At 39.0% G+C, this 17,164-nt stretch overlaps 1 protein-coding gene across 4 annotated transcripts in view; it reads right to left on the reverse strand.

Annotated features, from left to right (window-relative positions):
• Positions 1-16,375, reverse strand: part of samd11 (sterile alpha motif domain containing 11) — a 124,293-nt gene extending 107,918 nt beyond the window's left edge. The window contains exons 1-2 of one of the 4 annotated variants that reach the window (XM_051662998.1): positions 15,684-16,375; positions 14,638-14,729 (exon numbers count right to left, since the gene is read on the reverse strand). In XM_051662998.1, coding sequence (XP_051518958.1) covers positions 14,638-14,729; positions 15,684-16,140 — 549 coding nt within the window. In that variant the 5' untranslated portion in view covers positions 16,141-16,375. Of the gene's footprint in view, positions 1-14,637; positions 14,730-14,813; positions 15,633-15,683 lie in introns of those variants that run through there. The other 3 variants (XM_051662997.1, XM_051663000.1, XM_051662999.1) reach the window with 3 other exon arrangements.
• Between the last annotated feature and the right edge of the window lie 789 nt (positions 16,376-17,164).

Below are 17,164 nucleotides of genomic sequence, written 5' to 3' on the forward strand. Positions count from 1 at the left end.
TTGTAATCAATGGATTTTTATATTTTAAAAATTGAATGAATAAAATATGTTAGCACAAATTGATTTAGAATTTTAATTATTGGATTGCATGCCTCTAAAAAATCTTTAAAAAATAATTTAAAAGGAGGTCACGTGACACCATGCATGGTTCGGATGTGTGAACGGCGAGCTCTGCGCACTTTGCTAGTTTTAACACTTTTAATGGTATAAACCGGTGAGATTCGATACACTCTGTTTCATAACTGTTCTAGGAGGACAATATGTCAAAGAATTCAAAAATCTCAGGCTCTGGAGACTGTGGCAGGGCGGAGGGCGGGGCCAGGCCGTAATTCTGCACACCTGGTCCCTAATCAGGCTGATCAACCTCGAGAGGGATAAAGGCGACCAGAGACAGCGGTTCGAGAGAGAGAGAGTTATGGGCAGCTGCCCGGCATGTGTTTGTGTTTTTGTTTAAGTTAATCATTAAACTATTATTTATATTGTTAAGCTGGTTCTCTCCTCCTCCTTTCCATTGAACTTCATATATAGACATTAAAAGACACTTAGCGGGAGCCTGGGTAGCTCAGCGAGTAAAGACGCTGATTACCATCCCTGGAGTCGCAAGTTTGAATCCAGGGTGTGCTGAGTGACTCCAGCCAGGTCTCCTAAGCAACTAAATTGGCCCAGTTGCTAGGGAGGGTAGAGTCACATGGGGTAACCTCCTCGTGGTCACTATAATGAGGTTCTCGCTCTCGGTGGGGCGCGTAGAGGGTTGTGCGTGGATGCCGCGGAGAATTGCGTGAAGCCTACACACATGCTATGTCTCCGCGGTAATGCGCTAAACATGCCACATGATAAGATGCGCGGATTGATGGTCTCAGACGCAGAGACCGCCACCCAGAGTGAGGCGAGGCACTACGCCACCACGAGGACTTAGAGCGCATTGGGAATTGGGCATTCGAAATTGGGGAGAAAAAGGGAGAAAATCAAAGAAAAAAAGACACTTACATTCTCAAGCTGATACCCCTGAGAAGGCCATACACAAATCGAGTTTGGTCGGGGAAGTGCGGAAAATTCAGTGAGAAATGTTGAACATATTGGCAATGCTGATGAAGGTCGTTGCTGACTTGGAAGATCTTGCTGTAATACGTCGATCGATCACTGCCATGGAGACAAAATTCACGAGAGAGGGGGATGTCAACAAACGGATTGATTATCTGGAGTCATCGGAGAAGGGACTAGCTGCTAATCCGCTAGCGACCAAGGTGGATTTGGAGTGCGTCTGTGAGAAATTGGAGGATATGGAGAACCGTAACCGGTGGAATAACGTCCAAATCATCGGAATTCCTGAAGCCGAAGCGGGTTAGGATATGGTGAAATTCGTGGATGGGCTTTTTCCGAATCTGCTTGACATAACAGGCCATAAGCTGGAACTTGAGCGAGCTCACAGGGTTCCGGCTCGGCGATCCGCTGAGGGAGAGAGGCCCTGATCAATTCTGTCCAAATTTCTGAGATCATCCAATAAAGATCTTGTGTTGCGCAAGGCGAGGAGTAAAAGGAAGGCTTTTTTGGAATAACCACAGCATTTTCTTTTTTCCAGACTTTGCGAATTCGACAAGAGAGAAACATGATCGATTCAAGGAATGCAAGAAACTCTTACATCAATGGAAGGTCGCTTTTGCACTGATGTTCCTGGCCAAATTGAGAATAGATGCTAAGGATGGCCGTAAAACATTTACATGTCCCCAGCAAGCGATGTCCTTCATAAAGTCAATGGAGTAATTTATTTTGTGGTACTCACGTTGTAGCCAAATGGACCGACTCACTGAACATTCAACTTGACTGTTCGAGGAACTGAGCACCTTTTTTGTTTCTTTTTGTGCTGGTTTTGCCTAGTGGCTGGAGTTTGTTTTGTGGAGTAACACTCCTTCGGGACTGTTGAGTGGATGAATCTGCACATTCTTTGTGCTTATGCCTCCTATTGGCTTGAGTATGTTTTGTGGAGTATTTCTTGCAAGACATTGGAGTGATTAGGTAATTTGTTGCACTCATGTAGCAGCCGAATGGGCCGGCTCACTGAACATTCGTTTGACTGTCCGAGGAAACTGAGGGCCCCTTTTGTTTTTGTTTTGTTTTGTTTGTGCTGGCCATAAAACATTTACATGTCCCCAGCAAGCGATGTCCTTCATAAAGTCAATGGAGTAAGTTATTTTGTGGTACTCACGTTGTAGCCGAATGGACCGACTCACTGAACTCACTTGACTGTTCAAGGAACTGAGCACCTTTTTTGTTTCTTTTTGTGCTGGTTCTGCCTAGTGGCTGGAGATTGTTTTGTGGAATAACACACCTTCGGACAGTTATGTGGATGAATCTACATGTTCTTTGTGTTTATTCCACCTATTGGCTGGAGTTTGTGTTATAGATTATCTGTTGTTGTGTAACTCTGTCTCACAAAATTCGTATAGAAACACCGGACTTTAGAAGCAATCCGGCTGGAAAGTTGTCGCTGGGGCTCTCGTAGGCGTGCATGGACTGTTTGAGTTTCAAGAGATGGACGCCAGTTGGTGCTGTCATGCGCAGGGTTAATCCGCACGTTTTTCTTGTCGCACTAATGTTGGAATGTGGTCTTTATAATTTTGTTTTTAACACACAATCTATTTTTTCTCATATGTCAATATTTAAAATGTTAATATGAGCAGATTGTCTCTCTCCACGTGGAATGTGAATGGGTTGGGGCACCCCATAAAAAGAAGGAAGGTTATTTCTCTTCTTAAGCGTAAGAAATATGATATAGTTTTTCTATAGGAAATGCATCTTTCCCCGCAGGAAGCTGAAAAATTTGGGATGATATGGGGTGGACATGTTTTCTTTAGTGCTGGCTCAAGTAAAAGCAGGGAAGTCATTACACTGATAAGTAAGCATCTACAATTCAAATGTTTTAAACAGATTAAAGATAAATTAGGAAGAGTCCTTATTGTTTTACCAGAAATTCAGGTGCAAAGTCTTATTTTGGCTGATATTTACGCACCTAACGTTGATGATCAGGGCTTTTAATAGATCTTGAATGGATGTTGCAAGCCGCTGGCATCCCTCATGATATAATATTGGGAGGAGACTTTAATCTTTTGATGGACTCAGTCTTTGATCATAGTGAAGCAAAAGTGTGCAAGCCCCCTAGAGCAACACTGATGCTTCATAGGATGTGCAAAAATCTTGGTCTTACAGATATTTGGAGACTTCTGATCCCATCTGGTAGGGACTACATATTTTTTTCATCAGTCCTTAAGATTTATTCTAGAATAGATTTTTTTTATATATCTAAGACCCTCATTTTTGTTGATTGCTCAATTGGAAACATTTTAGTCTCAGATCAGGCCCTGGTGAGTTTAGAGATGCTGCCACATATGGAGAAAAGGAAATCATATAGTTGGCGCTTCAATGTATCCCTTTTCCAAAATCCTGAATTCCAAAAAATGTTAAAGGCTGAAATCAATGTTTATACGGAGACCAACTGGTCCTCAGTATCCTCTGTGGGTGTGGCTTGGGAGGTACTTAAGGGGGTTCTAAGGGGCCGGATCATACAGTATGCCTCATACACCAAAAAATCCAAAGCACGAGAACTCGTGGAGCTGGAAGGGAATATTAAAAGTGCAGAGGCAGAGCTAAAGCCCCAAATATCGTCTGATGGCCTCAGAGAATTGTCCCGATTGAAATACAGATATAACACTGGAAGGAGGAGTTTTGGCTATTCAGGGCAAGACAGTCATACTTTGAGTCGGGGCACAAGGCAGGATAACTTCTTGCTAGATATATAAAACAGAGAGAGTATTTTTCTGCCGTTCCCTCAGTGAAATCTGCTGGTGGTGAAATATTTACCTCGGCCATTGATATTAATAATCTTGATCTCTATAGATCCATGTCTTCGTCTACTGATGAGGATATTAGTAACTTTGTGGAACCATTAGAACTCCATAAACTGACGACTGAGCAAAACATTTTGGAGGAGCTTGGCGAGGTAATTAAGGCCTTGCCTACAGGCAAGGCTCTGGCGCCAGATGGCTTTGCTGCTGAGTTTTTTAGATCTTATGCTACAGAATTGGCTCCACTTTTGCTAGAAGTTTATATGGAATCATTAAAGAATGGAAAGCTTCCACCAACCATGACACAAGCCCGGATCAGTCTGATTTGTCTGAAGGACAAAGATCCAAGCGAGTGTTTGAGTTACCGTCCAATTTCCATGATCCAGCTAGATACTAAAATATTGTAAAAAATTTGGGCTAACTGATTAAGTAAGGTTATGACATCTCTTATACATATAGATCAGGTGGTGTTTATTCTGGGACGTAGCTCTTCTGATAACATTAGGAGTTTCATCAAAATCATGTGGTCAGTGGCGAATGATCAGACTCCGGTCGTTGCCATCTCACTTGACGCCGAAAAGGCTTTTGATATGGTAGATTATTTTAGGGGATTATCTTTTTAAGGTTTTGGAAATGTATGGGTTTGGGAATACTTTTATTGGTTGGATTGTTACTTTATAGACACCCGGTAGCAGCAGTACAAAAGACAGGATTAATTTCAGATTATTTTACTCTGGATAGGGGCACCCGGCATGGTTGGCCTCTTTCCCCATTATTGTTTTGTCTTGCTCTGGAACCATTAGCAGCTGCGATAAGAAAGGAGGATGATTTGTGTGGCGCATAAGCTTTTTCTTTATGCAGATGATATTTCATTACTAATCTCTGACCCTACTAGATCTATGCCTTGCCTCCACAGAATTATTAATTCCTTAGTTAGTTAATTAGTTAGTTAATTTTGACCCTTTAATAAAAAGGTTTTCGAGCGATGTGGGCAGGTGGGCTTCATTACATTTATCTATGATTGGGAAGGTTAATGTTAAAACATGGAATTGTATTCCAAAATTCAACTACCTGCTACAGTCTCTCCCTATAGATGTCCCCCTTTCTTATTTCAAGCTATTTGATAGCATAGCGAAGTTCTTCATTTGGAATGGTAAATGTCCCAGATTATATTTCAGTAAGTTGCATAGGCCGATTGACAAAGGTGGACTAGGTCTACACAAGATTTTGTTTTATTATTATACATTCGGTCTCAGACATTTGGCTCATTGGTCGCTTTCACCTGAGAGAGCCCCTCCCTGGTTTTGTATTGACCAGGAAGTTCTTGACCCTATTTTGCCATTGCAAAGCCTTTCTATTAAACTAACCGGAGAAGTTAAGTTATACCCCGTTATCTCGCATTTGCACTCGGTATGGACAAAAGTGTCCAGAGTGTTTAATTCTGACATTTATTTAAATGTTGCCTCGAGCATATGGCTGAACCCAAAATTATGTATTAATAAGTCCCCTTTCTGCTGGTAAGAGGGGACTGTGAGGTAGGTTAATACACTCGGTGACATATATGATAGTGGAGTGTTTAGATCTTTTGAAAATTTGGTTCAACATTTTGGGATTCCCAGATCTCAGTTTTTTAGGTATTTACAGCTGTGCCACCTGCTCTGTACTATTTTTGGGAGTGGCATACACCCCCCTAAAGTGGCAGATACTCTGGGAATGGTAATTACTGCTTTTGGAAAAGGACATGAGGCATCAGTGTATTACTCCCTGCTAATTCAGAGTCTGGGGGATGGAGCTTTAATTTCTATCAAGAGATTATGGGAAAAAGATTTAAACTTGGTATTGGAAGAGGGAGTATGGGCTAGGATTCTAAAAAAACGTCAAGTCCGCCTTAGAGCCCTACCGATATGGGATTTTTGAGACCGATATGATACCGATTTTAGAGGGGGAAAATTCACCGATTACTGATATGGTGACCGATATAGCTAATTTCTGAGCTGGAATGAAAACAGACATTTTCTATGTGGATTGTGCACCGATTTTGCACCGATATGACTATGCAAAGGTACTCAGAAGTCTGTTTTCTTAAACAAATATTTTTATCAAATAATATTTGACATTATTATTATACATTGTCAACAAATTCTAAAAATTGGTAAAATATACGCTAATACCGATATATCGGTGAAAGGCTAATATCAGCCGATAATATCATTTACATCGATAATATTGGACCCCATCTAGATTGTATAGGCTTGGTCTTAAAGACACACCCACCTGCTAGCGATGTCATTCAGAAGATTGAGACACAACCCATGTTTTTTGGTGGTGTGTTAAGATCCAAGAATTCTGGTTGAAGGTTCAGAGTTTTATGTGTGACGTATTGGGTACTCGGATTTCGTTTTGCCCCAGACTCTGTGTTTTGTGCGATGAGGCGGTGTGGGGAATAAACATTTAAGAAACTGGGTTCTGGCCAGTGTAATGATCGGCAGACAAATTGTTTTAAGGGGATGGAGGTCGGCTGGAGCACCCCATTTCAGGCGTGGTGCACGGTGATGGGGATGGTGGCGGCTTTTGAGGAAGTCATTTAGAAGACTAGGTAACTTGGATTTGTTTGTTGGGAAATGGGGCAACTATCTGGAGTTTTTGGAGGGCTCTTGGGGAGGGGCAGTGGAGAGGTATAGGTATAAATTTGTGTGATTATTATTTAAATATTTTTTTGTTTGTTTGATTGTTTTTTGTATTTTTGTGTGTATATACTCATGTGTGTCCACAGGGATGTTTGTTGAGGGTCAGGACGGGGTTGGGGATTGGGATGGGGAGGGGTAATAATGGGGGTTAAATGTTAATTTTATGTATATACCTTTTGCTTTTCTTTATTTATATTTACTGTATGAATCAATAAAAATGTTAATCACAAAAAGTCATTTAAAAACACTCCTTTTGCAAAAATTTTACTAAATTTTTCTCTGATTCATTATATCTGAAAACCCTAATAAGTCTATCACACTCATCTGATTGAGTAAACTCGTTCCCTCAATTAATTCCACTAAGTAATGGGGGTCTCTCAAAACTTGAGTATTTCAGTTCAATTAACTTGATGTTCAAGTAGAGTGAACTTAAATATTTAAGTTGAGTTAAGATGCAAGTAGACTTAACTCAGACTTGCTATTTAAATATTGTTGTTTCTACTGTTAATAATTTGAATTGAATTGATTACATTTTAGATCAAACAATAGCAAAGCTCAAGTAAAGATGATAACTGATTCTAGGTCAGTCATTAAATAAACGTATTTCTCCACATAAATGCATATATACCTTTAGCACGGCTAAAATCGCTTACAGCACTTTTAACAATTAAAATCTAAAGTCTATGGATTTTTAAAACAAATAAGTTTAATGAACTCAAATATTTGAGTTATGAGCCCAAAACTTGACATTTCAAGTAATACCTAATTAAGACAACTTGATATGTTTCGTAATGACAACTTTAGGGTTTACAGTAAAATCTGAAATGATCTCATCATTTGGCAATAGACTGCTGAGGGCAGTAAATGCAATTAAAATTGCATTTATTTCCAAATAGGCCTATTTCTTCCTCATAAGTAAGAATTTCAAATGGAAGCGTTAAGGAATTATAATCGTTAAGAGCAATCAGAACCGCAACCAGGATCGTAAAATTCCTTACAATTCCCATTCATCCTTAATAATACTTATGCAAGAATTTGAAAAATTCTGTAGTTTTAGAAGGTGTAAAGCATGTCACAATACAGGACACTGCTTAATGTTAAATTTGTAAGTCGCCTTGGATAAAAGTGACAGCTAAATGAATAAATGCAAATAGCCCTTTTATCATTTATAATTTATTATTTAAAAAAAATAACTTATGCTGGAAAAATATATGCTGGATTAACCTGAGACAGTGAGTGTTTCAAAGTGTATTTGTTTAGCTGACAGTAGAACAGGGTCAGTTGTACTGTATGTAAAAAGTGACATTTGGGAGGAAAGCGTGTATTCTTATATAGCCCTAGTGGCTTTGTAATGATCAGCTGCATGAGCTGATAGATAAGCCGTGTACCTTTCCCACCAACACCCACATAGACACACCAAGCTCTGATACCAGTATATATATATACACACAAACACACACACACACACCCTTCCCCCACCTGCCTGTAAACCTTTCCTGCACCATGTTCCCCTAACTGACTCCACCAGCTTTAGTGATTGTACATTTCCTGATTAATTTCTCTACATGATCTTAAGGATTTTTGATGGTTTTAGAGCTACACAAACTAAATTAGAAACTAATGTCTCACCTGTTTGTTTTTAGGAAAAAATTGTTAGTGCTCTTCAAAACGTTTATCTCTGCGGCAGCTAAATCACAGTTTGAAGCGAAAATGGCTAATAAAATAAACGGAAAATGCCTGTTGTGTGTTTGGTGCGTTTTTCTGGTGGGCTCTAATTTGCTGTAATTCATGAATGCAACACACTGCAGAGTCTGCCTGGCTGTTCGCTTCTGTCCTGATGAGGGATCCTGCCGTTGCCATAGCAGCATAGCCTCGGTTCCATGAGGGATACAAACACACCACTACACAAACCCTCCTATGGCATATACACACACACGCACACATTCAGTCTAACCCCCCACAGTGAGGGAGCTGTTGTGAGACTGTGTGGCGTCAGCCCCCATTCCTGCCCGTACCCAGCCCTCCAGCAACGCTTTGCCAAATGTGCGTTTGCCAACGCTGACAAACCTCAGCTAATACCACACACTCTATAGCAAAAATATTACAGTCTAAGTACACTGCCGACAGTGAATTTAAATCGAACAAACAACACCTAAATTACTTAGTAAACGAACAGTTTTTACAAACGCACTATCATGTCATCATGCATTTAGTTTAGTAGATCTGGAATATGTGGAATAGAAAAGTGGCAAGTAAAGTAAATGTTAATATATCCTCCCTGGCCAACTCACTATACAGTAGGGTTGGGAATCAGCATGGACCGGACGATACGATAATATTGCGATTTCTATGTTTAATGTGTAGTTATTGAAAACTGATGTTTTACTCACTTTTATCTGCATTGTTCATCGGTGCTTTGCACAATTATTTTGTTAGCTCATTCAGACTTTGGATTTTGATCGAATAGTAATAATTGACTGTATGTTGACTTATATTCTGGGCTCAATACGAGTTAAGCTCAATTGACAGCATTTGTGGCATGATGATTACAAGTATTTAAAAAAGTATTTCGAATCGTCCCTTTTTTTTTTTTAAAGGCAAAGATTTAGGGTACAGTGAGGCACTTACAATGGAAGTGAATGGAGCCAATTTTTGGACAGTTTAAAGGCAGAAATGTGAAGCTTATAATTTTGTAAAAGCACTTATATTAATTCTGTTAAAACTCATGTAATTTTTACGGTCATTTTAGGATTTTAGGGTTTGTTGAATCACATCTTCATGGCAATGAGTGGTAAAAATTGGCTATAACTTTACACAGCAAATGTTAGTTAGCAATTTTATCACACTAAAATCATGTTATTGTTAACATGCATATTGTTTACATCTTCAGGCTATACTTTTGAAACAGTGAGTATTTTAACATTTTAATGTTTTGACCACATTCACTTCCATCTAAGTGCCTCAATGTGACACAGATTTGTCTTTTTTAAAGAAAAGGAAGGTCGAAATGTATTTTTGTGGTAATCAATATTATGCCACAAATGCTGTCGATTGAGCTTAACTTGTATTGGACTTGGAATATTCCTTTAATGCTACAGTATATTTTGTCCTCTCACACATGTTCTCAGAATGGTGGTCACTCTCCTTTTTCCTCAAAAATATTTTACTAAAAATATTAATTCTTGGCATGAGAATATTGATACTGTATTGTGAGGTAAAATTCTTTGAAGCATCAAATTTTCCCCCCACTCTAACTACGCAGTGGACCTATTTAGTATATTTGGGTAACTTCTGCGGGTTGTTAGCTGTACAATGAATACATCAACAACAGCTAAGATTGTTCTCTTTGAAGGACCAACTCTGAAATGTTTAGACTGCAACATCACTATCCTCCATGTTTTTTAACCAGCCGTATTCCCAACCCCCCACTGACAACTTTTTATAATGACCCAGTACGCAGTGGGGGGAAGCCCTGATTCGAAGAGATATTTACGAGACGGAGCGGAGCGTAATTTCCTGCCAGCCTCCACTAGTTCCGCTGAAAAAACAGGGGAAAGGAAGCACATTTCTCCTGGGAGACAACAGCCAGGCCAGCTGAGTGGCTCTGACACTTAAAGGGACCAACACGTGAACATCTATCAGTCCACACTGAAACATACAAACAATGGTTCAATGATATCAAGCACTCTGCATTAGGGCATATCTAAATATGATCTGTTAGAGGAAGGTTATAAAGAACCTCACAACAGTCCACAGCCTGCATATAACTCCTAAGCTAACTGTTGTGATGAACTCATGAACTCGGAGTGGAGCCAAGATGGATAACTTGATAGACATTTCACCATGTCCTGCCTCTGATTAGGGGTAAAAAGCTGCTGAAGATGTGGTTACAGAGTAATGAGAGGTGAAAGATGGTACTGAGCTCTTTAGAATGATTCAAAGTCTTGGTAGGTCAAAATGTCAGAAATAAAACTTTATATACTCTGTGGTAATTATTTTGAGCTCTTCCCTTCAATGCAAACAAATGTATTATTTTACTAATGTACTGAAATCAAAGGATGCCATAAGAAACATAAGACACAAGGTGCATATCAGCCTTTTAAGTTCACTTTGGAAGAATTCTTCTATTTGAAAACATGAACGTGTGAGTTTTTGACTGTACATTAAAAAACGTAAGTGCACTATCTAATACAGGGGTGTTAATTGTATTCTTAATGTTCAGTATTTCTCTCATACAGAAACATTAATACGTGTGAAGATTTATGTAGTGTATTGTGTGAAAGTATGAGCACTTTTATGAGAAAGTGTGTGTGTACTGTAAGTGTTTGTCTGGTTAGAAACCTGCCTGGCCCTTAAAAATTATGTTTGTCATTTTTTCAATGTTAAAATTCTTTCTTCTATCTCAGTTTAAAGTGCAGAGATAAGTAAGCCATTGAAAAGTTAATTTCACAGAAGTTTCCTGTAAACACTGTGGCTCTGTGACGCTTTCTGTTTTATTCTGTTTGTTTGCGCGGCACGATATGGCAAAAGTGATATGATCAATGGCATGAGTTTGGGGGTGGGACTATCTGTTTGTCCAACCAATGGAAGACCTGTTTGACAACAGTCATTAGCATTCTACAGAGCTCCTCCATGGCTACATAAAGAGAGTACTAGGCTATAATAACAAATGAATGAACTCCTGACCCGTATGTTTTACACACAGAATTTAAGGCACTGTTTACACCTAGTATTAAGATGCGTTTGGGTGATCCAATCACATGTGGTCAGGCAAGACACATCGCTGTTTACACCTGGTCACTTAAATGCATCTCCTGTTAAAGGGATAGTTCACCCAAAAATGAAAAATCTCTCATCATTTAATCACCCTCATCCCATCCCAGATGTGTATGACTTTCTTTCTTCTGCAGAACACAAATTAAGATTTTTAGAAGAAAATCTCAGCTCTGTTGGTCCACATAATGCAAGTGAATGGGTGCCAAAATTTTTACACTCCAAAAATCACATAAAGGCACCATAAAAGTAATCCATAAGACTCCTGTGCTTAAATCCATATCTTCAGAAGTGATATGATAGGTGTGGGTGAGAAACAGATCAATATTGAAGTCCATTTTTCCCTGCTCAGTAGTGGGCTTTTGCATGAATAATGTCTATCTCACCCACACCTATCAAATTGCTTCTGAAGACTTTGATTTAACCACTGAAGTTTTTTATTACTTTTATGCTGACTTGTGATTTTTGGAGCTTCAAAATATTGGCACCCTTTCACTTGCATTGCAAAGGCCTACAGAGCTGAAAAATTCTTCTAAAAATCTTAATTTGTGTTCTGCTGAAGAAAGAAAGTAATTCACATCCGGGATGGTATGAGGGTGAGTAAATGATGAGAACTATTCCTTTAACACTTAGGATTTCGGATTTGGAGGGGAGTGTCTCTGATATCTTGACATCATACATCAATCACTGTCATTGTGTTACTGCATGATAATAAACCGCGAAGAAGTCAGAAAAAACAAAGAGAGCAAAATTATCAGTTGTTTTAGTTCAGCTTCTGATATGTGTGCTAGTCATCTGGCTCTCTACATGTTGATATTAGACACACTGAAGAAGATCTGTGAAGTTCTCGAGCTTATATATGTATCCACTTTATCAAATTTTCAGATCAGACGGTTCTTTCCTTTTAAAACAGCATGTAATTGGTAAAGTTTGAGAGGTGTGGGTAAGAAACAGATCAATATTTAAGTCCTTTTTACTATAAATCTCAACTTTCACTTTCACATTTTGAAAGTGAAAGTGGAGAGTTATGATAAAAAAGGACTTAAATATTTATCTGTTTCTCACCAACACATCATATCACTTCTGAAGACATGAATTTAACCACTGAAGTCATATGGATTACTTTTATGTAGCCTTATGTTTTGGAGCTTCAAATGTCTGGTCACCATTCACTTGCATTGTATGGACCAACAGAGCTGTAATATTCTTCTAAAAATCTTTGTTTATGTTCAGCAGAAGAAAGAAAGTAAGTCACATCTGGGATGGCATGAGGGTGAGTAAATGATGAAAGAATTTTAATTTTTGAGTGAACTATTCCTTTATTATGTAAAGGAACTATAAGTAAGCCATTTGTATTATTTTCTCAAAAACTGTAAACATGGTGTCTTTGTGGTGCTAAAAAAATTCCTCTGTTTGTTTTGAGCAACCTGTCCAACCCAACACAACAACATGGACTCAACCAATGGCGTGAGTTTGGGGTGGGACTATTGGTTTGTTTGATAATTGTCAGACAAGGGGTGTATTTGGACGGCTGTTAGAAAACAAGGTTTATTTTCGCAATTCCATTCAGTGGTGCAGAAATTACAAATTTCAGCTTTAAAGGGATAGTTCATCCAAAAATGAAAACGACGTCATCATTTATGCACCCTCAAGCTGTTCCAAAGCTGTATGACCCGAATGCTAGCCTCAGCCACCATTCAATTTCAATGTATGGAGAAAAAAAAATGCAATTAACATGTCCTATTGTGTTCCACATAAGTCATACAAGTCTGGAACAACATGAGGGTGATTGAATGATGACAGAATTACTTTTGGGGTAAGTTATTTTTTAAACATCATATATGATGTATTAATACTTTTCTTGTCTAGTGATAGTCAAAGGGCAATAAAGGTTACCTAAATAGTGCAAACAGAAGATCAATTACAAATCCTCCTTGCAAAGCAGTCAAATCTGAAACATGGCAGATCAAGTCACAGCATTTAAAATTTTAATGTTTTCAAAGTAAAACATTCAAAGTTCCGAAGAGTTTATGTGTAATTCTAAATAATCTGATCCCAGATAGCAGTTAAACAAATTAAATGGAAAAAAAATTAAGTTAGGGTTTGATTCATCGCAGCATTAACAGATGATAAGGCAGCACAGTACACTGGATAACCCTTTCACTTTGTGAATGATAAGACATTCATCAGACGCAACCAGTGACAACCCTCCTTTACTTCATCTCCAAAATCAGCTTCCATGAGATTCTAATGCCCACAGAGAGAGGTACTATAAGTGCCCCAAACAACTAAGCCATTAGGTTTTTATCCCCTATGGCTCAGGCCCTCCTCAGTAATTTACCTGCATCCCTCAAACACCTCCAGCTTATCTGAAGTGTCTTCACTTTGCATGCGGCTGCCTTGGTAATCACCGGTAGCTAGGTTCAGTAGCTCAGTAAGCTTCTTACACCCTTCCCCTCCAGATTAACTGTTAGAGGTGGCAACAGACACGCACAGTTTAGATAAAAACAGAGCACCTGTGTGGACAAATTCAGCAACCAGACAACCAATAGCCCGCTTGGTGCACACACACACACACACACAATGCACAATGCTGATTTTTCTGTTAGAGGTGGGAGATGCTGTAGAGTGGTAATAAAGTGACATGAAAGTCCATATATCAGCTAATAATATTACTGATTAACTTAGGACATGATCCCTGTCCGTGACTTTGCCCTGTCATACGCAAGCCAAAGAAACAGACCAAAAATGCCACAAAAATGCCCTCTAGTAAGGATTAATTTTTCAACAACTCCCAATTTCTTTCTGATCTTCATAGACACTGAATTAGATTTGTCGTCTACATGATCGATGAAGCATCCCTGGAAAAGTGAAAATAAGAAGCATGAGGCATATTTTGCTTGAACATCTACTACAGACAATCTATGACCTTACATTGCAGCCAAAACAAACAATTCCAAACATTTCACATTTCCTTGTACTTGGTCCTTATTTACTTTCCGAGAAACAACCGTGACAGCGCGAAACAGCAAGTCACTGTCTTTCTGAACAGCTTTAATATAATTCAGAGAAAAGCATCAAACCGCATAATTCATATGCAGCAGGCAGTCATGCACTGCTTGACTTTCCATTGAGTAACTTTCACATGCTTTATATGTGTGACATTTTTAGCCTGCAAACTCTGTCATCCTGTAATGCACTGCATAGAGCATTTGAATAATCGACTTAAAGTGGCAGATTGATAAATAACAAATTATTGACATGTTTAAAATACACAAAATCAGTGCACACCATCCATAATAATAAGTAATGTGGACCATACTGAATTGAACACTTACCACAGGAGATGAAATTCTACAGCCAGGGCAGTCACAGATTGGAGGATGTACCTGTAAGATTCCTTTGGACATAAGCGTCTTTAGACTTTTCCCTAAAAATACAGAAATACAGCTTTTAAAACTCCTGGAGAATGTATGCACACATGCGAAAAGTACCTTATAGAAGAATCTAATACCCTGACAAAAGACAGAAAGAGAAGAAAATGTCAAAATTCAAAGTTTTTCAAACGAGTCCTTCAGTAATGGACGTTCTTGCAGATTATCATCCAAAAAGTGCAATATGCGCCAAATACACCTCTTCAGTAATGACTACTTCCACAGCTCTACCGGTCATTCATACATCTGTCAAACTCATCCGTCCACAACACGACACTCGGCGGGACAATATCGCCATGTCCAAAAAAAACAAAAACAAAAAAAAGACTTAAAAAATATCCTCTCATGCAAGTGACCAAAAGCGATACACAGAAACTACATCATTCTTTACTGGCACAGAGTTAACTGAGTACACGAGTCCAAAATGAGTCTGTTAACGAAAATAAACTGTCGTCAGAAAGGAGACTTGACACCCGCGAAAGTAAACTCAAGCAACCTTACAAAAACGGACCATGTAAACATTACAAAATAAATAAATAAATAAAAGCCGTTATTCACATGATGTAACACGTTCGGAACTTGTGTTTTTACCTCAGAAATGTTACAAATAAAATCAAACCGTATCAACGGTTGATACTGTGCCGCTGTATCTACTCCACTTCGTTACAAAAACAACTTTATGTTGACATATATTTCAGTTTGAGTGTTTTAAGGTAAGTTTTAGGTCGATACGTTTTTAGAATATCTAATATCGAGAATATTTAGAATGTGGCGTTCGACATTCAGGAAAAAGTGTTCGCTATATCTCGTTATCACTAAAGTAGTACCCCTTTTATTTACAAAACACTGTAAAGAACAACGCAACAAATAAAAAATAGCATTCCATATCGTTCAAACATAATGTCCATTCATGACCAGTAAAGGCAGCACATGGTTTTGTCCCGACTTACCTTTGTGCCTTATGCTCCGTTTCCAGTCTTTAGCTGTCTCTCTTCCACTGACAAACTGGAACTCGTTTGGGGTGAGCCACTCACCCCGGTATTTGATGGAGGGCCCTTTGCTGCCCTGGCACAGTTTGTTAATGTACAATAGTGCTTTGTTTTCCCCGCATTCCACTTCGATACAAGGTTCCCCGTTGTCGAAAAACGGCTGAAAGTCCGGGATAGAGGAGAACCTCTCCAGCATGAAGTCGTCCGGGTGATGGTGAAGGTGCTGTTGATGCAGCGCGCTGTCCTGAAGCCCCAAGTACGCGCGGTGATGATGGGCGAAAATATGGTCGTACGGCGGCGGATGAGGGGTCACCACGGGGATAGCAGTGGCATTTAAAGGGGCCAGATATTCGGGCTGGTTGAAGGCGGCTAATGCCATGTCTTCTCCATCCAGTCTCTCCTTTTTGATGGCAGGCATATTACCCGAAGCGTAGCGCCGGTAACGAGTGATTAGCAGTTCATGCGTCCCAACTTGTGTCCCTCTTTGCGGAGTTGGCGAGTTCAAGACTTCCACTCGCGCCGGTGTGCTTTGCGCGCGACTCCCACGTCGCTGGCTGACAGCAGAGCGCTTAAGTTCAGCGACAGATTGCCATTCACCACTTCACTGTTCTCCTCTCTGCACTACTCGCGTGACGGGTCTCGCCGCGCTCCTGCCCACCACATCTAATCGGACTAATACCTGACATCTCCAACAGATATTAACAGTGAACATGCTTTAACGATTACTGTCATTTTAGGGGGTTTTTCACATCGTCATAGCAAAGAAGTTGTAAAATTGGCTATAACGTTACAAAGAAAAGGTTAGTATGCGTTTTTATCACACTAAAATCACGTCAACTCACATACTGTTTACATTTTGTGTCTATACTTTTGAAATGGTGAGTATTTTACCGTTTACGGATTGGCCCCATTCACTTCCATTGTAAGTGCCTCACTATGACCCAGATTTGTGGTTTTTTTATTTTTTTTAAGAAAAATAAATGAAAAATGCATTTTTGCGGTAATAAATATTATGCCACAAATGCTGTCTATTGAGCTTAACTTGTATTGAACCCAAAATATTCCTTTAAATGCATGGGTGTTTCACCAAACATTATTACATACCTGCATTATTACTGTTAAATTCATATTGAGCTACACATAACACATAAGCTGCACATATGCATTTTCTCAACTATGATTTATGGATGCGCATATTTATATCGCAACACTTTTACATATCTCCGGGCTTTTGGTATACACATTTTTTTATTTTATTTATTTTATTTTATTTTGGCATTTATTTTTTTATTTATATTTTTTTTATTAATAATTATTTATTTTATTATTGTTACACTATTCAAGAGAAACTTTGAGGAATTGTAAAGAGGTATGGGCCATAACCCAAAACAGGACGAGGTAAAGGGGATGGAATGAGGTCCCTGGTCACTAAAGACTTGAGG

Source organism: Myxocyprinus asiaticus, chromosome 29, assembly GCF_019703515.2.
Source record: "Myxocyprinus asiaticus isolate MX2 ecotype Aquarium Trade chromosome 29, UBuf_Myxa_2, whole genome shotgun sequence".
Lineage (NCBI taxonomy): Eukaryota > Metazoa > Chordata > Actinopteri > Cypriniformes > Catostomidae > Myxocyprinus > Myxocyprinus asiaticus.